The sequence below is a fragment of the Syngnathus typhle genome, linkage group LG7 (assembly GCF_033458585.1).
Source record: "Syngnathus typhle isolate RoL2023-S1 ecotype Sweden linkage group LG7, RoL_Styp_1.0, whole genome shotgun sequence".
NCBI lineage: Eukaryota > Metazoa > Chordata > Actinopteri > Syngnathiformes > Syngnathidae > Syngnathus > Syngnathus typhle.
In genome coordinates this window covers 2,550,001-2,574,465 of record NC_083744.1, presented here as the reverse complement: position 1 = coordinate 2,574,465, position 24,465 = coordinate 2,550,001, and the positions used below count along the sequence as shown (strand labels likewise).

Below are 24,465 nucleotides of genomic sequence, written 5' to 3'. Positions count from 1 at the left end.
CGCCCTTCCAGGTCTCACTGTCATTGCCCACGTGAGCATTGAAGTCACCCAGTAGAACGATGGAGTCCCCAGAAGGAGCGCTCTCCAGCACCTCCTCCAGGGACTCCAAAAAGGGTGGGTACTCTGAGCTGCCGTTTGGTGCATAGACACAAACAACAGTCAGGACCCGTCCCCCCACCCGAAGGCGGAGGGAGGCTACCCTCTTGTTCACCGGGGTGAACCCCAATGTGCAGGCGCCCAGCCGGGTGGCAATGAGTATACCCACACCTGCTCGACGCCTCTCACCGTGGGCAACTCCAGAGTGGAAGAGAGTCCAGCCCCTCTCGAGAGGGCTTGTACCGGAACCCAAACTGTGCGTGGAGGCAAGTCCGACTATATCTAGTCGGAACTTTTCTGCCTCGCACACCAGCTCGGGCTCCTTTCCAGCCAGAGAGGTGACATTCCATGTCCCAAGAGCCAGCTTCTGCAGCCGGGGATAAGACCGCCAAGGTCCCTGCCTTTGGCCGTCGCCCAGCTTGCAATGCACCCAACCCCTTTGGCTCCTCCCACAGGTGGTGAGCCCATGGGAAGGGGGACCCACGTTTCCTTTTCGGGCTGAGCCCGGCCGGGCCCCATGGGCGAAGGCCCGGCCACCAGACGCTCGCCTTCGAGCCCTGCCTCCAGGCCTGGCTCCAGAGGGGGGCCCCGGTGACCCACGTCCGAGGCGAGGGAAAACGAGATCCAATAATTGTTTTCATCATAAGGGGCTAATGTGAGCCGTGCTTTGTCTGGCCCCTCACCTAGGACCTGTTTGCCATGGGTGACCCTACCAGGGGCATGAAGCCCCAGACAACATGGCTCCTAGGATCATAGGGGCACGCAAACCCCTCCACCACGATAAGGTGACGACTCACGGAGGGGCCCCTGACTCATCACCCATCAAACTCGGCCCACACTGGCATGTGCAACTGAATCTAAGCTGACCAAAGAACCTTGAATGTTGACTTTTCTGAATGGAGACTTTTTGCTCTTGAGTATGGTCGCACGAAAGGCCCAGAGCTGTATTGTACTTTCCTGAAAACAGAGCTTTCTTAACAAGAATCGTGATTGAACTCAACCAACCTGTGTAAGTCTAATTTCTGCTTCAGTGTCTTAGCATTTTCCTAAATCTGAAGAAATCAAACCAGCACGCAGTGAGTAAATTGGATAACAGTTGATTGGCAATGGCTTTTGCCGTGGGGCGCAGATAGCGTGCTCCCTAAATTGTGGACCAAAAATCCAACAGGCTCCATGCCATTGCTGTTCTTTTTAATGTATATTGTTGAATATTGTTATTTATTATTAGTCTTGCTTATTTTCGTAAATGTGACTTGAAGCCTCCATGCCACTACTGCTCTGCTTATAATGTATAAAGTTTATTATACGGTTTAAGCAGTTTCAAATGAATTTGTGATTTTAAAAGTAAGTGGATTCTGTTGTTTTGTTGTTTCTTTACTGTGGTAGCAAATTAGTATCGGGAATCGTGGTGGACCTCCAGATGCCATCCTGGCCTGGAAGTGGTAAATCAAAGGTATTGAAACCAACTACTGAAATTCTGGTATCGTGACACCACCTGAGCACGGGTGTCAAGCTCATTTTTGTCGCAGGCCGCATCATAGTCATAGTTTCTCTTGGAGGGCCATTACGACTGTCAACATCTTCTATATACATACAGTATAGGCTACACAACAAACTGATGAATAACTAGTTTTGAAATCTGAGAGTAGTAAATTTTTTTCAAATAATTTAAAAAGATGAATGGTAATAAAAATTGCTAGCAATATCTCTATTTTTAAAAAGTGAAGACAATCTGTAATTTTAGTAATGACACAAAGTTGATTCAAAATGTGTCTTCGCGGGCCACATAATATGGAGTGGCGGGCCATATCTGGCCCCCGGGACTTGAATTTGACATCCAAGATATTGTAGAGCAGGGGTGTCCAAACTTTTTGCAAGGAGGGCTAGATTTAGTAACGTGAAGGGGCCCGGGGGCCAATATTTTTGCTTCTCTTCCTTCGGGTGCTAATGGGACATCGAACGCTGCGGGTTCGCTTCTCTTCCCGGGGGGTGGCGTGCTAATGGGACGTCAAACGCTTTGTGTGGCGGGCTCCATCTAGTGTGGAAACTGAGAAGTGCAAGAGAGTTGAGCTCAAGCTTCTTGTGCGGGCCATATTCAATTATGTTTTCAGAATTTGCTGCGGGCCAATAAAAATTGGACCGCGGGCCGCAGTTGGCCCACCGGCCGTAGTTTGGACACCACTATTGTAGAGCAATAATGGTTATGTCACTGCAACGGAGAGAAACACATCTTCCCACAGCCTTGTGTATGAGATGTTCATTGCTCTTCTGGCCAGTACAGTGGTACCTCTACTTACGATCACCTATACTTACAAACTTTTTAAGATATAATCCGGAGCATCCCGATTTTTTTGCATTTACTTAAAAAAACATCTTCGAGTTCCAAACCAAGCTTTACTCTTTGAACAAATTAACAATAATGTATTTGCTGTATAATTTGTCGTAGAATAGTATGAGACACACTAAACTTGCATGGCAGCTGGATCGGCAAGAATACATGTACTGGTATGTAACCTCTCTCTTGTTGATTATGAGAGTGTGATGTTTACTGACGTGTTGTGTGATGAATTGATCCAGTAATGGGACAAAGGGTTGTTCATGTCTTGGTTGTTAATCTCTGATAATTCATCATCCCACAGGCAGTTCTCTTTGGAAAACAGGAAGCTGAGGAACTAGAAATCACATGGAGAAAGGACACAAACAAGTAAAGTACAATACTTACGTATGTGTTGCATTTCAGAAATTAAATGCTACAAATGAATAAAATTGTTGTGTTGATTCTCTTGAACATGTCAAAGAATACCTCACTGACTGTGAACTCTGGGTCGTTGGTTTTTCTCATGGTGTCATCAATGAAATTGGTCATCAACTCCCTAACCTTATTGAGATCACCACCCCATGACTCCTTTGGGAGCAGAAAGCAACAAAGCAATGTATTTAATTTCATCATCTATCTAAGACAGGGGTGTCAAAGTCAAATGGACGGAGGGCCAAATAAAAAATTTAGCTACAAGCCGAGGGCCGGACTGTTCGAATGTTCATTGAAAATTTTTTAAATGACGCATATAGTGTAGTGAACCTAATTGAACCTACTGAAAACCTAACAAATATATTCCAATATGATCAGATAAATAAAGCAATATTTTCTTATGGCTCTGTCAGTAATCTTTAATTTTCAACAGACACAAAAGACAAATTTCCTTTATATAAAAATCCCCATAACATGAACATTAAATGAAAGAAACCGGTATTCAAGGCACCATCAGTAGCCTATATTTTCTATTTTAGCAAAAGTGGGCTAAATTTACTTCAAAGAAAAAAACAATAGCAATTTTCTATCATCCACTCAACTGAAATATTTTTAAAATATAATTGGATTGAAATACAATAAAATAAAGTGCAAAAATCTATTAATCAAAAACAACACTTTGTTTAAGGAGAAGTAACATGCAGTGAAAACAAATATTAAACTTTAACTTTTAAACTTGAACTGAGTAAAAACTCTCGTTTTAATTCCTCTGCCTTTTGTAGCCTTTGTTCCATGTCCCTATTCTTGTTTTTGTCCGCGTGTTTCGTTTCATAATGTCGTCTCAGATTATACTCTTTCAGTACCGCCACACTTTCTCCACACAGAAGACACACAGGTTTTCCAGCTACCTCCGTGAACATATACTCCGACTCCCACCTTGTTTGAAACCCCCGGTTCTCAGTGTCCACCTTCCGTTTTGCGATTTTTGATGGGTATCTGAAAGTTAATTTTACTGTGATGCTGACGACTGCTGTGCCAATAAATATTGAAATGAAGCAGCCTACTGCTCGGTGCGTCACCGTTGCATTGTGGGAAATGTAGTATTGGTGCGTGTAAAAGATCTGCGGGCTGCCGGCTTGCTGCGGTCTGCGGGCCGGTTCTAATAATAAATCAAGATCATCCCAGGGGCCGTAAAAAACCTTCCCGCGGGCCGGATGTGGCCCGCGGGCCTTGACTCTGACATATGTGATCTAAGACCTCTTCTAGTTATCACAGGTACAAAACTTTTTTTTACATTTTTTTCTGATTGTTTTGACACAGCCTTCGACTCGAAATACACAGGCACAGTGGTCAAAATGACACATTTTGTTTGCAAAAGGCTTTACGTGTGCCAAAGCATTTAAAATATGGAACAAAAGCAAATTTTGCCTTCGAACAACTCAAATTTGACAAAAGTGTATGAGTACCTCCAATCAATTATTACACAATGTGTAACAAAAAACAGCACTCGTGTGAATCAGAGCACCATTGCTTGTCATTGTAGCCTATGACTGTACATAGCTTACCGTAGTTTTCGGACTATAAATCGCGTTTTTTTTCATAGTTTGGGTGGGGGGGCGACTTATACTCAGGAGCGACTTATATATATGTTTTTTTTTCAAAAATTTTCAAAAAAACAAAAAGGTGAAACCGCGATAAACGAACCGCAATGTAGCAAGGGATTACTGTAATTTGAATTTCAAGTGACGACAGCAGCGCGACGTCGCGTCAGCAGCAGCTCATCCAATCAATCTTTGTCCTTTATGTAAATAACCGCCGTGCTGCTGACGCAGCGTCGCACTGCCTCGTCGTTATTCCACAGATCTACTATATAACTATATTGTAGCGTTAACAAAGTTCAAGGAAAGACGTGGGTTTGGTAAATGGCTCTTTATTTAACAAAACAAACTTACAGGCGTGTGGCAGCGTGGACTTCCAGCCACGGAAGTGGAAGAGAGCTCCATAGAATAAGACCGGGCGTGGGTAAAAGCCATGACCGAGCCCCATCCACCGTCCTCAGACAGCCACCCGGCTGAGCGCCGGCCCTCGACTTCCATCCACGGAGGTGAAAGACAGCTCGGTAGAGTAGGACTGGGCGTGCGTAAAAGCATTGTCCGAACCCCATCCATGCTTCTCAGGGGAAGCGAGTCCAGGATCCTAACAGCCTGGAGTATGAAGCTGTTGGTGAGTCTGGTGGTGCGGGAGCGCAGGCTCCCGTACCTCTTCCCAGAGGGCAGAAGCTCAAACAAAGAGTGAACGGGGTGACTCACATCACACACAATCGTGGTCGCCTTGCGGGTGAGATGGGATGTGTAAATGTCCTTCAGTGAGGGGAGTGAAGCACCGATAATCTTACCAGCTGTGTTCACTATGCGCTGCAGGACCATCATGTTGTATTCAGTGCAGCTACCACCCCACACAGGGATACAACTGGAGAGGACGCTCTCAATGGTGCCACGGTAGAAAGTGGTCATGATGGCCAGAGGAGCATTTGCTCGCCTGAGTTTCCGCAGGAAGTACAGGCGGCGCTGAGCTTTTTTCACCAGTGATGCAGTGTTGGTGGTCCAGGAGAGGTCCTCGCTGATGTGCACCCCCAGGAATCTGGTGCTGCTCACTCTCTCCAACACAGCACCGTCGATGGTCAGTGGCAGGTGTTGGGTGTGACCCTTACGGATGTCAACAACAATCTCCTTGGTCTTGTTGACGTTCAGCAGGAGGTTGTTGTCCCTGCACCACGTGGCCAGAAGGTCGACCTCCGACCTGTATTGAGTCTCATCGCCCTCGGTGATGAGACCCACCAGAGTCGTGTCGTCGGCATATTTCAGCATGCGGTTGCTGCTGTTGCTCCTCATCCCCGTCAGCAAGATGTGCAGTGGATGGGAGGGATTGGCCAACATGGCCGCCAATATTTTTCCCATCCTCTGTTCGACCACTGTCTCCACGCTGTCCAACCCAGTCCCCACCACAGAGCTGAGAGGACGAAAAATTTGATCGATGGATTTAATGATTTGGAGTGACACAGATGGTTTGATAAAATTGTTGTTTATATTATAGCTATTTGATATATAGTTTATATATCGTTACATGGGCCTGTGGAATAGTTTGAATTGCAAATGACGACGAGTCCGACGTCAGTAGTGCGGCGCACACGCGGCATTGTTTACATAAAGGACGAAGAATTTGATCGATGGATTTAATGATTTAGAGTGACACAGATGGTTTGATAATATTGTTGTTTATATAATAGTTATTTGATATATAGTTTATATATCGTTACATGGGCCTGTGGAATGATTTGAACTGCAACTGACAACGAGTCCGACGTCAGCGGCGCGGCGCACACGCGGCGTTGTTTACATAAAGGACGAAGAATTCGATCGATGGATTTAATGATTTGGAGCGACACAGATGATTTGATAAAGGTGTTATTTATGTTATAGTTATTTGGATAACTGTTAATGTTACGTCAGCCCCGTTCTCAGCTCCTCGTTTGTGTTTATGTCACGTGAGCATACCGTATCGTTTAACCTGTTGTTGCTGGTTCATGTCTGTTCTTGGTGTTGGATTTTGTCAAGTACTGTAATTTCCCACGTATAATACGCCCGCATGCATAATACGCACCCTAAAAAGGGCATGTTGATGCTGGAAAAAAGCCTGTACCCATGTATAATACGCACCCAAATTTTGACCCTTACTTACCGTTTTTTTCTGTGTATAGTGCGCCCCCATGTATAATACGCACCCTAAAAATGGCATGCTGATGCTGGAAAAAAGCCTGTACCCATGTATAATACGCACCCAATTTTTATGAATTTCTTTCCAATTTTTTTATTTTTTATTTTTATTTTTTTAAGTCCCAATGATCGTCACACACGCAGGGAGGCAATGGGTCCCATTTTTATAGTCTTTGGTATGGTCTTAACTAGGCTGGATGTAATTTTTTTGTTGGCGTTGATTTCTCCGACTGCCCGTAAAGGCACCACCGCGATCAGATGAAAAGAGAGGGAAGTGGCGTGCGGACATGTGAAAAAGGCGGCTCTGTATGGGAGAGACGTTGAAGAGGAATAAAAACACCCTTGGAAACCAAAACTTGCCCCTCGTCGTGACTCGGAGCCGCAACAAATGTTTCGGATTTGTGTAGGGTACATTGTGACAGACAGCAAACGAGCAGGTGATCGAGCAAGCGTCTGATACGAGAGCATTGCGGTCGTATGGAGCGTGTTTGAAGTGAACAGCAGAGACGAAAGGAACAAGGCAAAGTGTTGTGAAATAAAATAGTACCTGTAATACGCATTTTGTTATTTGCTGATTGAAACTGCTAATTAAACTGTGAATTTAAACTAATAGGAAGAAAACAACTCTCGCTCTTTATATAGCTGACGTGTCTTGCGCATCCGTTCTGCGCAGCGGATCCATAGTGCGCATGCGCAGTTATACTGCCTCCGTATGACGTCCGGTCCGCGATGGAGATTAAAAAACAAACAATATTTGACAATAACACACCATCAAGGATTGCACCATTGCATCAAACGATGTGTCGTCAATTATGAATTTTACTGACTAAGTGTGTTGGGCAGGATGGCTGAATGCGATGCGCGATTGACAACAAACAAGAAGAAAGGTGATTTCAAGTTTTATTTCGAGGGAGATTTTCTTCAAAAATTATAATGCGCACCCCAGATTTTATGACAATAAATTACAGGTTTTTTTCATGTATAATGCGCCGCCATGTATAATACGCACCCTAAAAATGGCATGTTGATGCTGGAAAAAAGCCTGTACCCATGTATAATACGCAACCAAATTTTGACTCCTACTTAAGTCCGTAAACGTAAAATTATTTCAGAAAAAAGATCATCTTTGGGAACAACCGGATGTTATTCTGCCGGTCAGTATCACTGCGCATGCGCTAGCAAACTCAATAGCGAAGAAATGTTTCGGATTTGTGTAGGGTACATTGTGACAACAGACGAGCAGGTGATCGAGCAAGCGTCTGATACGAGAGCATTGTGTTCGTATGGAGCGTGTTTGACGTGAACAGCAGAGAAGAAAGCGCATCTGTAATGGCGGGCTCCGTATGATATCCGGATAAAAAAAATAAAAAATAAAAAATTGTACCCATGCATAATGCGCACCCCAGATTTTAGGACAATAAATTAGTTTAATTTTGCGCATTATAAATGAATTAAATAAATTATAAAATGACATCATATGATGGCGTCGCGGATGGCAGCCACGGTGAGTCACTCTCTGTTTATTTGTCTTATTTTGTGTGTTTTCTGTGTCCTCTGCTGTCCATCCCGGATCACTTTTACCAGAGAAGCTCTGTTAAACATCGGACAGACTTCTTCTGGTATTTTCTCTGCTGTTCTCTCCGATTCAGACTGTTTGTCGGAGATTCTAGCCGGAGCGGCGGTGCTGTACAAGCTAGCGCGACGACGGCGGCGCGGAAAGCGAGCCGGAGCACTCGTAAGGCTGAGGCAGAAAGGGTTCCGTTCTGCCCTACCGTCAATTCATCTGGCGAATGTCCGCTCCATGGCGAACAAGATGGATGAACTGCTGCTCCTCACTTCAAGGAACACGGACTTCAGCAGTTCCGCCACGCTGTGCTTTGTGGAAACGTGGCTTAGCGAACGAATCCCCCACCACGCCGTGGAGCTAGCCGGGTTCAGGCTAACGCGAGCAGATCGCAGCACGGAGCTCTCCGGAAAATCAAAGGGAGGTGGTCTCTGTTTCTACATTAATGAACGTTGGTGTACTGATGTCACGGTGTTGAAAGAGTTTTGCAGCCCTCTCCTAGAAACACTTTTCATAAACTGCCGGCCGTTCTATTCACCACGGGAGTTCTCCTCGATCGTCGTGGTGGCTGTTTACATCCCACCACACGCACGTGCGAGTGAAGCCACGCAGATGCTGGCTGACCAGGTAACAGACATGGAGAAACTTCTACGAAACTCACTCATCATTGTTCTGGGTGATCTTAACAGGGCGAACCTCGCACACGAACTCCCCAGATACAGACAGCACGTAACGTGTCCCACCAGAGGGGCACAGACTCTGGACCACTGCTACACCGTGATCAAGGATGCATACCACTCTGCGGCTCGTGCAGCTTTAGGACTCTCGGACCACTGCCTAGTTCATCTGATCCCGGCCTACAGGCAGAAACTAAAAACTTCTAAGCCTGTGGTGAGGACTGTGAGGAAGTGGACAGTGGAGTCAAGACAGAACCTCCAAGCCTGCTTTGACTGCACCGATTGGGGAGCTTTCGAAGCTGCAACTTCAGACTTGCATGAACTCACTGACACTGTCACATCATACATCAGTTTTTGTGAGGATCTGTGTGCAGACTAAGACCTTCTGCACGTACAACAACGACAAACCTTGGTTTACACCGAACCTCAGGAGGCTGCGCAAAGTCAAGGAGGAGGCCTACAGGAGCGGCGACCGCGAGCTGTTCAGGCAGATCAGAAACACACTGAACCGAGAGGTCAGGAAAGCCAGGAGGTGTTACGGGGAGAACCTGAAGAGACACCTCTCTGCCAATCCTGATCCCTCAACGGTGTGGAAAGGTCTGCAGAGCATCACGGGCTACAAGAAACAAACCCCCCGTCCTGTAGAGAGCCCAAGGCTTGCTAACCAGCTAAACAAGTTCTACTGCAGGTTTGATCGGTCCTCCCACACAACGGGACCTCCTGCAGCAGAATCTACAAACTCACCTCTCCCCACAACTGCTCTGTCCACAACTCTATCATCGTTGTCACCCACTCACTCTCTTGCAGAGGCCGCGCCCGCACTCCAGGTCCGTGAGGAGGAAGTGCACCAGATGTTCCGGAGACAAAAGACCAGGAAGGCACCGGGCCCAGACGGCGTGTCACCTTCCTGCTTGAAAGTCTGCGCTGAGCAGCTGGCGCCCACCTTTGCACAGATCTTCAACCGTTCTCTGGAGCTGTGTGAGGTACCCTCGTGCTTCAAGAGCTCCACCATCGTTCCAGTGGCCAAGAAGCCCGCCATCACAGGTTTGAATGACTATAGACCCGTCGCACTGACATCTGTGGTCATGAAATCCTTCGATAGGTTAGTGCTGAACCACCTGAAGGAGGTCACGGGCCCCCTGCTTGACCCCCTCCAGTTTGCCTACCGGGCAAACAGGTCAGTGGATGATGCGGTCAACATGGGACTGCACTACATCCTGCACCACCTGGACACCCCAGGAACGTACGCCAGGATCCTGTTCGTGGACTCGGCGTTCAACACCATCGCTCCTGACATCCTCCAACAGAAGCTCAGCCAGCTTGCGGTGCCTGCCTCCACCTGTCAGTGGATCACCAGCTTCCTGACCAACAGGAGACAGCGTGTGAGGCTGGGGGGCATCACATCTGACACCCGGACCACCAACACTGGAGCCCCTCAGGGGTGTGTCCTCTCCCCACTGCTTTTCTCTCTCTACACCAATCATTTCTCCTCAGGTGACTCTCCTGTGAAGCTCCTGAAGTATGCAGACGACACCACTCAGGACGGTGATGAGACTGCGTACAGACAGGAGGTGGAGCGGCTGGTCCACTGGTGCAGCCAAAACCATCTGGAGCTGAACCCGCTCAAGACCGTGGAGATGACAGTGGATTTCAGGCGAGACCCTTCACCACTTTTACCCCTCACTATCCGCAGTAATACTGTTCTCTCCACAGACACCTTCAAGTTCCTGGGAACCACAATCTTTCGGGACCTGAAATGGACCGGCCACATAGACTCTGTCCGGAAGAAGGCCCAGCAGAGGCTGTACTTCCTGAGACAGCTCAAGAAGTTCAACCTGCCGCGAGAGCTTCTGAAGACCTTCTACACTGCCATCATCCAGTCTGTCCTCTGCACCTCCATCACTGTCTGGTTTGGATCAGCCTCCAAACAAGACAAGCACAGACTACAACGGACAATCAGAACTGCAGAAAAGATCATTGGAATCAACCTCCCATGTATCCAAGACTTGTACCTGTCCAGGACCAGGAATCGTGCAAGGAACATCTCTACAGACCCTTGTCACCCAGGTTGCAGTCTGTTTGAACTACTCCCCTCCGGACGGCGTTATAGAGTACGCCAAAACAAGCAGACACAGAGACAGCTTCTTCCCCCAGGCTGTTGCTCTGATGGACTCACACCACTCATAGAGTCTCAGAGACATTACTGTGCAATAACATCCTGCTCTTCACACCTTTTTGAATTTGTCTACACTGTTTTTGCCATTATTCACATGTCCTGAATGTTGTTAGTCACCTAAATGTTGAACAGAGGGTGTGTTTTTACCGAAGTCAAATTCCTTGTTTGGCACATGGCGAACTAAAAACTCTTGAATCTTGAATCTTGAATTATACACGGAAAAAAACGGTAGTTAAATTTTGCGCATTATACATGGAAAATCACGGTAAATTTCCCCCAAAATATGACTTTAACTACGGTGTGACTTATGTTTTTTTTGTCTTTATGGTGCATTTTATGGCTGATGCGACTATTACTCTGGCGTGACTTTTGGTCTGAAAAATACGGTACATTCCTTTTTTTCAGACTGTGGCTGACAAATGAAATGTTCACACAGAGAATACATAGAAATAAAAATAAAATCCATTACTGTGTGAAAGAGTAGGAAAAAAAATAATCTATAGTAGGCCTTTACTATAAGAGTATAAGAGATAGCCAGCCACAAGTGATACTCTTCTGTTTCTTCTTCTGAGCCATTACAGCTATACCTCTACCTCACACACGGGCTCCTCTTCCTCTGACCCCTTTACTTCTTACTCTCACTCTACCTCTCATCTGCCTAAGACCTCCTCGATCCCTGCTTGCAACAACACAGGCCTGAAGACTGCAATTTGAAAAATTATGTCAAGTGTCAGAAAGGTGCTTTTAGTGCATACTGATCAGGTAGGTTCCAAGAGTTCGGAGCATATGGCTTCTGTTATGTAACCACAGCTAAAAAAATTGAGTTTTGACATCTTGAATAACATCTGTGTTACCGTTTTTTTCCGTGTATAGTGCGCAAAATGTAACTAATTTATTGTCCTAAAATCTGGGGTGCGCATTATACATGGGTACAAAAATTTTTTCATTTTTTTTTTTTTTTTAATTTTTTTTTTTTTTTAAAGAAAGTCATGGTACAACAAAACCAACAACAGGACTGACCGACAAAGTCGTGGAACAAAAAGACAGGGTGACATTACCAAAGACAGGAACAGAAACCACATCATGACAGTAACACATGCAATGATCCGACGGTGAGCGAGGGGCAGACAGGACTTAAATACAAAACACGTTACATCGATTGAGGTGACACAGGAAGAGAGGGGCGACGCGAACAGAAACTATGGCAACCTAGACACATAGCAAAACTGGGGAGGAGACATGACAAATCTCCCTCGAAATAAAACTTGAAATCACCTTTCTTCTTGTTTGTTGTCAATCGCGCATCGCATTCAGCCATCCTGCCCAACACACTTAGTAAAATTCATAATTGACGACACATCGTTTGATGCGATGGTGCAATCCTTGATGGTGTCTTATTGTCAAATATTGTTTGTTTTTTAATCTCCATCGCGGACCGGACGTCATACGGAGGCCGCCATTACAGATGCGCAGAACGGTTGCGCAAGACACGTCAGCTATATAAAGAGCGAGAGTTCAGTTCTCCAGCTATTAGTTTCAATTCACAGTTTAATTAGCAATAGCAATCAGCAAATAAAATGCGTATTACAATAATATTTTATTTCACAACACTTTGCCTTGTTCCTTTCATCTCTGCTGTTCACTTCAAACACGCTCCATACGACCGCAATGCTCTTGTATCAGACGCTTGCTCGATCACCTGCTCGTTTGCTGTCTGTCACAATGTACCCTACACAAATCCGAAACATTTGTTGCGGCTCAGAGTCACGACGAGGGGCAAGTTTTGGTTTCCAAGGGTGTTTTTATTCCTCTTCAACGTCTCTCCCATACAGAGCCGCCTTTTTCACGTCCGCACGCCTTTTTCACATGCGCGCACTGAGCGCGGTGGTGCGTTTACGGGCAGTCGGAGAAATCAACGCCAACAAAAAAAATTACATCCAGCCTAGTTAAGACCATACAAAAGACTATAAAAATGGGACCCATTGCCTTCCTGCGTGTGTGACGATCATTGGGACTTAAAAAAAAAAAAAAAAAAAAAATTTAAAAAAAAATCATAAAAATTGGGTGCGTATTATACATGGGTACAGGCTTTTTTCCAGCATCAGCATGCCATTTTTAGGGTGCGTATTATACATGGGGGCGCACTATACACGGAAAAAAACGGTAACTGTTTTGCAAAGAGTGGATACGTAGCATGACTGTGGGAGGCTGAGATAAAGCGGAAAAGTTGGAACTGCTCTTACAGTTCTAAGCCAATCAGCGGCAAGGAAACAGATCAACATGTTCTCATTGGTCTCGTCCAGACTATAGTGTGCTGTAAAGTCATAAGGGCAGACAAAGCCCTGCGCTCCAAGTGACGCCGCAAAAACATGCGATGCACCGAATATACCAGGAAACGGAATTTCGGTTTCTTTGTGTGTCTTGACATATGAAGGGATTGACAATAAAGCTGACTTTGACTTTGATATATCCGCAATATTTGTTTTCATACAACCCTGCGATGCACCGATGCCGCAATCGGTGAAGCGCGAAGTGGCGAGGGATCACTGTATTTATCAGAAAGCCGTGTTTACACTAGTGCAGGCATACGCAACATTATGAATATGAAGAAAAATTAGATGTTGAGATCCACTTTGTGATGCCAGTGTAAATTCCATCCGTCCGTCCGTCCATCCGTCCGTCCGTCCGTCCGTCCGTCCGTCCGTCCATCCATCCATCCATCCATCCATCCATCCATCCATCCATCCATCCATCCATAACGCCATTTGCTTAAAATGTTCAGGCTTGCTGGTGTAGCCTATCCCAGCTGACATCAGGCAGTAGGCGAGGGACACCCTGAACTGGTCGCCAGACAGTCACAGGGCACATAGACATAGACACCGTCTCTGAGCAGGAATGAATACCACGCTGCCCACACATAAGGCGGGTGAGTGTCCCCCCACACCAGGGGTCGGGAACCTATGGCTCGCGAGCCATATATGGCTCTTTTGGTTACTACGTCTGGCTCGTGGACAAATCTGACATTTGTTTACACCAGGGGTCCCCAAACTTTTCCCTGTGAGGGCCACATAACTTTTCCCTTCTCTGATGGGGGGCCGGCGTCAGTTTGTAACAGAAAAAGTGTGACGATCGTAGAGGAGCTTAAAAAATCTATTGTTTTCCAGAAAGCCACACATAACCAAATAACGGTTATTTAATAACCCTTTCCAGGTTCTTTACAGAAAAAAAGTCAGGAAACAAATAATAACACTATTGATGAAATAAATAATAACTAAATAACCCTCTCTGAGTTCTTCACAGAAAAAACAGGAAATAAATAATAACAAAATAACTCTCTCTGGGTTCTTCATAAAAAAAAAAGCCATGGAACATTAACTTTCTGTTGTGCCATGCACAATCTTAACAGATAAAAGTTCAGCTCAGTTGTCAGAGCAGAATCTCTCTGACACATATGAGCAGTCTCTTAAAGTTCTTGTGTTCCTTCCTTCTAATCCTTTTGTAGGTTCCAGTAGGCTTGTAGACACCGCTGTCTTTTTTGTTAAAGTTTGCTAGTGCGTCATAGTCTGGAGTAAAATTTGTTGTGGCAATTCTTAGGCGAGATCCGAGGTGTTGGTCCGTTTACCTCGATCTGTGACGGGTTGATGTTGACGTTCATGTGGCTGAACGTCACGTCGCGTACGTCGAGCCAAATTGGCCACTCTCTTTTTAACGCTCGGCACTGTGTCCACCTTGCTTGTCCTTGGGCGACTCATTTTAATGGAAGGATTCCAGGGGAAGGTTTGTGGGTGGCTTTAGCGCAAAACTGCATCTGAAAGCTCAGCGCGCGAATTACAAGAATGCTGTCGTCACATCCCACGCTCTAAATTCAGGACTGATACAAATAGAGCGCGAGTGCGCCATGTCCGTACTACTGAGTACGTACACGCACTTGTGAGTGTGCACCGAGCTTTCTGACACGGCTTCCGGTAGTAAATGCGCAGGCGAGCGCTTCCCCATCTACTGGGGAAACGCAGTCATTGCAGGCAAAATGACCCCAAAAAAAAGTTTAATAATACAATTTGTTCAGGGTTGGCGGGCCGGATTAAACGGTCCCGTGGGCCGTATCCGGCCCGCGGGCCGTAGTTTGGTGACGACTGGTTTACACAATTGAAGTCATGAATAATTCTGTTTTATTATCAAAGTAAAAAATAGACCTACTGAAATCAAAATGTTAAATTAGCTTTCAAAATATAAAATATGACCACGTTTGCAATCCATCCCATTTGGTTTGTACCGCTGAAATCCACGATTGCGTCATATCAGTCAATCCCAGCTCCCCTTCGGTGTACAGAAGGGTGACGCCAGGTCGGACAAAAAAAGCGCGATTTCTATTGGACAATACGGTGCCTACGTGGTCGTGAGAGGTAAAATTCCATCCGCTTTATTTAAAATTTCAGCTAGCTAGCTGGTGTGTGCCAGGCAAGCAAGAAAGATGGTGAAGAGAAAGAAATATGACGATTACCGAGCATTTCAGAGTGAGTGGACTGAAGAATTCGCATTTGTGGAGAGAGGAGGCTCTACTACGTGCCTCATATGCAATGACAAAATTGCATCACTGAAACGCTCCAATATGAAGCGCCACTTTGAGACACGACATACTACATTTGCAACCAAATACCCAGCTGGAGACACCAGAAAGAAAGCGTGTGAACTCCAGAGGAAAGTCCGAGCAAGTCAACAGCACCTCCGTGTATGGACCAGCAAAGGTGACTTTAATTCAGCTAGTTTTGCTGGCGCATTAGCAATTGTGAGGAACGGAAAGCCATCTGCTGATGGCAAGTATTTCAACATTTATGCTTGATGTGGCTAATGAACTTTTTGACGACTTCACGGAAAAAGAAAAGATACTCAAACGGGTAAAAGACATGCCTCTGTTAGCAAGAACTGTTCACGATTGTGCCATTATGACTGATGAGAGCCTCAACGCCTGCATGAAACTCAACCTCACCGCATGTCAACCGGACTACAAAGCCATCAGCAAAACGATGCAGCCCCAGAAGTCTCATTAATGGTGAGGTTTTTTTTCTAGGCTTCAATATGAAAACGTTATTAAAAAGAATACATTAGTACGCTCAAAAAATCGTTGATATTAATTAAAATACATGCATTTATGTAATTGTATTTAGCCCATTGTTTGTTTAAATGGTATGGCTCTTACAGGAAATTATTTTTAAAAAATGGGCATTTATGGCTCTGTCCGCCAAAAAGGTTCCCGACCCCTGCCCTACACCATCATCAACTCCATACAAATAGCAAGAGTTAGATATTCATTCAATCGTTCATCATCCAAACTGCTTATCTTCATAGAGCTCGTGGGCGGGTGGAGCCTATCCCAGTTGTCTGTTGGTGGTAGGCGTACTGGTCGCCAGCCCATTTGTAGAGTTTTATATTTTTGTGTGTGTGAATGTGTGTGCGCATGCGTGCATATTCATTTGTTTATTTATTTATTTATTTATTTATTTATTTATTTATTTATTTATTCATTCATTTATTCATTTATTCATTTATTCATTTATTCATTTATTCATTCATTCATTCATTCATTCATTCATTCATTCATTCATTCATTCATTTATTTATTTATTTATTTATTTATTTATTTATTTAGAAAGCACATGAGAGAGATTCAAGCAGCTGATGTACGTCACCAACAAGTTTCCGCCTTTGTGAAACGGCAGAGCCCCGTGTGAGTTGCACCACTTTGACAGATTTTTTTTTTCATATTTTAAAATTCATACGAGTACTAGTACTGGGAACAACACTAGCATTATCTCATTCTTTCTGTTATGACCCTCAGCTTGAGATCATATATACTGTAAGGGTGGGAGCGTAGCTTCAAAGTCAAAGTCAAAGTCAAAGTCAAAGTCAGCTTTATTGTCAATCTCTCCACATGTCACAACACACAAAGAGACCGAAATTACGTTTTTCACTATCCCACGGTGACGAGACACATAACACGATAGACATACAAGTACGCGACACAATATAAAAACAAGAAGGCAAAAATTCAAACAATCAATAGTAAGAGTGATGAATAAATAATAAATAAACAGATAACACAATAAATAAGAGCAAAACGGAGCCAGCAAGCATAGCGCAAAAGTAAAAAACATCATAAACAAAAAGGCACAAACAACAAATAATAAGAGTAATAATAAATAATAAATAAACAGATAACACAACAAATAAGAGCCAGTGTGCATACAGACAGTACAGACAGTAAAAGTACAGGACGCTACGCAGAACGGGGGAGCGAGTTCAGGATCCTAACAGCCTGGAGTATGAAGCTGTTTGAGAGTCTGGTGGTGCGGGAGCGCAGGCTTCTGTACCTCTTCCCAGAGGGCAGAAGCTCGAACAAAGAGTGAGCGGGGGGACTCGCATCACTCACAATCGTGGTCGCCTTGCGGGTGAGATGGGAGGTGTAAATGTCCTTCAAGGAGGGGAGCGAAGCACCAGCAATCTTACCAGCAGTGTTCACTATACGCTGCAGGGCCTTCAAGTTGTAGTCAGTGCAGCCGCCACCCCAAACAGCAATACAGCTGGAGAGGACGCTCTCAATGGTGCCGCGGTAAAATGCAGTCATGACGGCCGGAGGAGCGCTCGCTCGCCTGAGTTTCCGCAGGAAGTACAGGCGGCGCTGGGCTTTCTTCGCCAGTGATGCGGTGTTGGTGGACCAGGAGAGATCCTCACTGATGTGCACCCCCAGGAACTTGGCGCTGCTCACTCTCTCCACCACAGCACCGTCGATGGTCAGCGGCAGGTGTTGGGTGTGACCCTTCCGGAAGTCCACAACAATCTCCTTGGTCTTGTCGACGTTCAGCAGGAGGTTGTTGTCCCTGCACCACGTGGTCAGAAGGTCAACCTCCAGCCTGTATTGAGTCACGTCTCCCTTGGTGATGAGACCCACCAGAGTCGTGTCGTCAGCAAACTTCACGATACGGTTGTCGCTGTAGGTTGCAGTGCAGTCATGCGTCAGGAGGGTAAAGAGCAGCGGACTGAGCACGCAGCCTTGGGGGGCCCCCGTGCTCAGCGTGATGCTGGCGGAGATTTTGTCGCCAACACGTACTACCTGTGGCCTCTGACAGAGGAAGTCCAGTAGCCAGTTGCAGAGGTAGGTACTGAGGCCCAGCGCGTCAAGTTGACCAGTAAACCGAGTACTTCACTTATTGGTTGAGCTCCCTCTTCTTCAGCTTCTGAGGCCGAGGCCTATGGGCGCCGCCCAGCAAACAGCCACACACTATCAAGCTCCACTTCCAGGCCCGGGTTCAGAGGGTGGCCTTGAAACCCATGTCTAGGCCAAATAAACCATCATTCATTTACATTTGTCATTATGGTGTTCTGAGCTGTGTTTGTCTGGTCCCGTCTTATCTCCTAGGATCATTTGGACACAGTTATCGGTTATACGAAAGTGGCAGCTTAAAGAGGGGATCATTATTTGAAATAAAAGAATTGTGCTGCAGAAAGTCTGAGAGGCTGGACAGTTAAGGCGACAGAGGATGGGACTTGGTTGAACATAGGGTGACACTCTGATGAAGGCGGAAGAACCCGCCGAAACATGTCAGGTAAATAAACCTAAAACAAATTGTTTGATATAGAAGAACCAGAGAAGTAACATAGGGTGATGCTTTTCTGACTTCCTTTTCTGGATTTTGTGCTCGTGATGCCTTGGCATTATCAGAAACGTACTAAAATTGCTATCAGATTGTCAAGTCTACACTTCACATAAAATGCTTCAGTGATGATTGGGGATTGCTTTCGTATTTATTATATTATATTAGTGTGGATTTTATTATGCAACTTACTTAAGCGCTCGTACACAATTTCTGAGGGATACAATTTAGCAGAGTGGGTTATTTTTCACTGTTCAAAGTGCAAAATTACTTCACCATAAATTGACATTTGTCAGAGGATTGCATTTTCCAATTAACATCTGCTACTTGTTGACTGCACCAGACTTATGATACATTATGTCAACTGTAGACTTTAAAAAGTCAGAAATAAATGTCCATTTTTATGAAAAAGGAAATTGATAAGCACAGAAATAAAAATATCTGCTTTCCATACCTTCTGATGGTAGATAAGAAATCGTTGGAAGTCATGAAGCAAAACAACTGAGGCATCAGGTTTATCTGTATTTCTGAAAAACAGAAGAGAGTGCACATAGTCAAACTGAGAATACACACAATGGCAGTGTAGTATCAGTTTATATTTGTGTTTGTTTACAAATCAGGGGTCACCAACCTTTTTGAAACAGAGAGATTTCTTGAGGACCAACTAATTCTGAAGAGCTACCAGCTTAACAATGCACACAATATTCAGGTTAAGGTCAAAATTCTGATTTCTGAAACATTCTGAATAACCCGTTGAAATTAGGGCTACACGATATTTATCAAACCGATACTTTATACCAATTTTAAGAAAAATCATAGCATTTCCTATCGGTCCAATGATGCAAAATAGGTTGATATTTAAGCCGATATTGAAAGCCATATCAAATACATCAACGTCCAACCAGTCAGTCTCCTCGACTCTAAAAACAATATTCATTATGAATATTGAAACTGGAGTTAAAAAAATTCCAAAGAACACTGTCCCATTCATTTGAATAGGAGTGTGTCACGTGCGGAATGGAACAGGGCGACCAAATGCAACTTAGACCAAGGTGTTAGAATAATTAGGAACCGGAGGTCTCATATCTTCGCTCAAGCCAACATATCTGTTTAGCTCTAGAGAGTTCTTATACTTCCTTCCTTTTCTGTGAGAGGCCCTCACTAGTTGTGAACAGAACACCTTTGTTCTTTGTTTAGTTCAAGAGAAGTTCTTTCTCTTTTATACCTTGTAGGTTCTATTCATAAATTGTTGTTGACCGGGACAGTTTTTAAGTTATCCCATATTTACTCAATGTTTGTTTAAGTAGACTTCATGCAAGTTATCTCACATCTACTCAACGTTTGTTGGAGTGTATGCATGAGAGGTATCTGATTATTTACTCATCATTATTATTGTGTGATACTTAGCAAGAAAGTCTAGAGCGTTGTTTTACAGCAGTGGTTCCCAAAGTGGGCGGTGCCGCCCCCCTGGGGGCGGTGGAAAGATCTGGGGGGGCGGTGAGGAAGAAAGGGGGGATGGGGGGCGGCAGTCCGAAGTCGAAGTCAGAAGTTTGAACGTTTGTTTGACGATTTGTACACAACACGTGCAGCAGGACGAGTCAGTGGACGACGCATCAGGGTCCGGTTACTACACGCCGCTCTGGCCCAGTCGGATCCGACAGCATAGACTACAAAAGCAAAAGCTCAGGTTTGTAATTTCAAGCTTGTAATGTCCAGAATTTTATCTTATAATAAAAACCGCATTCTGGCGGTCAACATCATCTTGAGTTCAAGTCAACATGAAATTGGGGACTCGCCAGAACGCACCGTGTTGTGTTATGTTGTGTTGTGTTGTGTTGAGCTGGTTAGGGTGGTGCATTCACTGATATATATTGTTACGAATGTATATGACTTTGTACCTGTGTGTGCATGTGTGGGTGTGTGGGTGCATATATGCGTGTGTCATTGTGTGGGTGGCGAGGGTGGCGTGCCTTAGATCACGTCCGCCACCATTTTCTGTGAGTAAATGGAAGAAAATGAATACATGAGAGGGTAAACTTGCTTTTCATACCTTCAATGTTGTCATTTTTGTCTTTAAGTAGGCCTATTTATGAAATGCGATAAAATGCTGTATTTTACATGGTTTTATTTTTAGTTTTATAGTTTTATTGCTGAAACAGTTAAAACTGCTAAAAAATAAATTGGTTTACTAAATTAGGTTTTATTTGTGAAATACACATTTGTGTTTGACCTAGGAATTCACTGGGGAGCCAAGGGGGCGCCAGCCTGCAAAAGTTTGGACACCATTGTTTTACAGGGACACGGCACCGAGCACGTTTGGAGATCGCAGCCCAGGATGAGGCTGCCAACCAACTAAGGACAGACTCTGGATTGCTGGGGTCACGGATCGGCCAAGGCCTCGGACCACACAACATTCTTTAGTTAGCTAATCAGCGTTGCTACAGCCACAATCTCCCCTCCCTTTAGTGTAGCAATGCCTCTTGTAACCAGGTCAACCCAAAATAAAAAGAGGAGATAGAGAAGAGGAGTCCAGAATTGGTGGAGGACTGTAACAGGGCCTTCTACGCAATTCTCCTCGCGAGCAAAAGGAATACTGGTTGTCTTCTCCTCTTCTTTCAGTGTAAAAAATAATGTCTTATGGTACTTAGACCTAACACAAGGTTTATTGAAGGGAAAAGGGTGATGGAGGACTGAATGAGGGGAACAAACAGGCAGGAAAACTTAGCAACGTACGGGCAGCAGAAAAGGACGGGAGCCAGATGTGCGAAGACGCAGACGGAGTGAACGGGGAACACGGGATAAACAGGCCAATCCGATCGGGAGTGACACACGGGACTTAAATACAGGACGGGTAACGAGGGGCAGATGACGGCGATTACAATTACCGTAATTTTCGGACTATAAGTCGCGTTTTTTTTCATAGTTTGGGTGGGGGGGCGACTTATACTCAGGAGTGACATATATGTTTGTTTTTTTCACGTCGCGTCAGCAGCTCGGCGGTTGTTTACCTAAAGGACAAAAATCGACTTGTCCAGGGACGGTGGATGAGGCTCGGACAATGCTTTTACGCACGCCCCGTCCTACTCTAACGAGCTGTCTTTCACCACACGCCTATAAGTTTGTTTTGTTAAATAAAGAGCCGTTTACAAAACCCACGTCTATCCTTGAACTTTGTTAACGCTACAATATAGTTATATAGTAGATCTGTGGAATAATGACGAGGCTGACGTCAGGGCGCACGCGCGGCGATGTTGACAAAGGACGAGGAATTTGAGCGATTGATTTAATGATTTAGAGTGCACAGATGGTTTGATAACATTATTGCTTATATAATAGTTATTTGATATATAATTTATATATCGTTATATGGGCCTGTGGAATATTTTGAAGTGCAAGAGCCGTCAGCGGCGTGCACGCATTGTTGACAAAGGACGATTGATGGATTTAATGAATTGGAGTGACGCAGATGGTTTTATTAACGTGTTATTTATGTAATAGTTTTTTGAATAACTCTGAATTTTACGTCAGGGCCGTTCCCAGCTCTTAGTTTGTGTTTATGTCACGTTAGCATAGCTATCGTTTAGCCTGTTGTTGCTCGTTCATGACTGTTCTTGGTGTTGGATTTTGTCGAATAAATTGCCCCCCAAATTGCGACTTATACTCCGGAGCGACTTATATATGTTTTTGTTCGCTTTTTCGGGCATTTTATGGCTGGTGCGACTTATACTCCGGTGCGACTTTTAGTCCGAAAATTACGGTATTACTTGTAGGACACAGGCAGGGAGGGGCGAGTGCACAGACGCGGGACAGAGACATGAACGGACACCATGACAACAAACAATGTGACACGCGGGGATACGAGGAAACGGTGAGGAGCGAAGACATGATAGAGTGTGATGTAAATGTGTACCATATTGGCCCTAATATAAGACGACCCTGATTATAAGACGACCCCATTTTTTACAAGACTCGAGTTTCAAAAAAGACTTTTTGAACACCAAATTTTATTTTTATACAGAAAATAATTCAAACAAGGTCTGCGTCAGGCGTTGGAGAACCAGAACGCCTAGATGTAAAGTGGGCTACTGGAACAAGGCGGAAATGGGCGAGATGTGAGAACCTAACACTGTTGGAGTGCTACTACTCCAGTAAACCAAGTCAGAGGGGGTACATGAAGAGAATGTGGGAGCAATGGAAGGAGCGATATCCACACTCAACACTAACTGCTAAACAACTAGTAACTCAATGCTCCAATATCCAGAAACGACAATTGATCTCACAACTTGAGATTGACGAGGTACAACACAGATGCCAAGACAAATGGGAACCCGAATTCCAGGTCAGAGAGGAGTCAATATCAACTGCCCAAGAAATTGGGCACACAGCTCCAAGAGGATATGCAAGCCTGAACAAGACAGCAACTGACATGAAGGATAAGATCATGACTCGAATGAACAGCGGCCAACCCCGACGCCAACTACAAAGGCTAAATGAAGCACCACCAGAAAGTCTGGTTGAAGATCTGAATGCAGCACTGAGAGCAATCCCTACAACCACCATCACTGAAACAAATGAGTTGATATACACTTCAGCAACAGTGATCCTGGAGATGCTTGGTTACAAGAGCAATATCAAGCATGAGATACAAGACCCACCATGGAAGGTTGGAGGCTAAGATCAAGACAGTGCGGAGAGACGTGAGCCAACTATCAGAGATCCAGAAAGGTGCAATGAAGAAACCAACACCCAAGAATTACAGCCAGATGAACGTACCTGAAGCACTGGAGACTGCCAAACAGAGGCTCCTAGCCCTGTCCAGCCGCCTAAAGAGATACACAAGAGAGAGTGAAGCCAGGCGAATAAACAGGCTCTTCACAACCCAACCAGGAAAAGTGTACTCTCAATGGCAGTGTAACAACAGCAGAACGGACCCACCAAGGCTGGAGACTGCGCAATACTGGAAGGGCATATGGGAGAAGGACACATCACACAACAGTGAGGCACAATGGCTAGTCTCTCTAAGAGAAGACCACAGCAACCACCCTGAGCAGAACCCAGTTACCATCACTGTGGCAGACATCCAAGAGAGAGTCTCAGGTATGAAGAACTGGACAGCACCCGGGCCAGATATGATCCATGCCTACTGGATTAAGAAGCTCACTGCACTCCATGAGCGCCTAGCAGAACAAATGAACCAGCTACTAAAAGTTGGAACTCACCCCGAATGGTTAACTGAAGGACGCACAATCCTGATCCTGAAGGATCCCGCAAAGGGTACAGACCCATCCAACTATCGGCCAATAACCTGTCTCCCTACAACATGGAAGATCATGTCAGGCATCATAGCGGCTAAGATAAGTGTACACATGGCTCAATACATGAGCACAACACAGAAAGGCATAGGCAGCAATACCAGAGGAGCCAAACACCAGCTGCTGGTTGACGGAACAGTCGCCCGAGACTGCAAGACTAGACACACCAACCTGTGCACTGCCTGGATTGATTACAAGAAAGCCTATGACTCCATGCCACACTCATGGATCACTGAATGCTTGGAACTGTACAACATCAACAGGAACCTGAGAGCCTTCATTGCAAACTCGATGGGACTGTGGAAAACAACCCTTGAGGCCAATTACAAGCCAATTGCACAAGTCTCCATCAAATGTGGCATATACCAAGGAGATGCTCTGTCCCCACTGCTGTTCTGCATAGGTCTGAACCCCCTCAGCCAAATAATCAACAAGACTGGCTACGGATACCGACTCAAAAATGGGGCCA

The 24,465-nt window shown here is 45.1% G+C and overlaps 1 protein-coding gene across 11 annotated transcripts in view; it reads right to left on the bottom strand.

Moving 5' to 3' along the window:
* plcg2 (phospholipase C, gamma 2) overlaps positions 1 to 24,465 on the bottom strand; it is a 155,176-nt gene that overhangs the window by 89,620 nt on the left and 41,091 nt on the right. For all 11 annotated transcript variants that reach the window (XR_009714916.1, XM_061283069.1, XM_061283071.1 and 8 more), the window contains 3 exons: positions 19,139 to 19,211; positions 2,900 to 3,001; positions 2,650 to 2,768 (listed from right to left, as the gene is read on the bottom strand). Coding sequence is in view for 10 of the 11 variants with exons in the window: in XM_061283069.1 (XP_061139053.1) it covers positions 2,650 to 2,768; positions 2,900 to 3,001; positions 19,139 to 19,211 (294 nt within the window). In the remaining variant the exon portion in view is untranslated. The remainder of the gene's footprint in view (positions 1 to 2,649; positions 2,769 to 2,899; positions 3,002 to 19,138; positions 19,212 to 24,465) is intronic.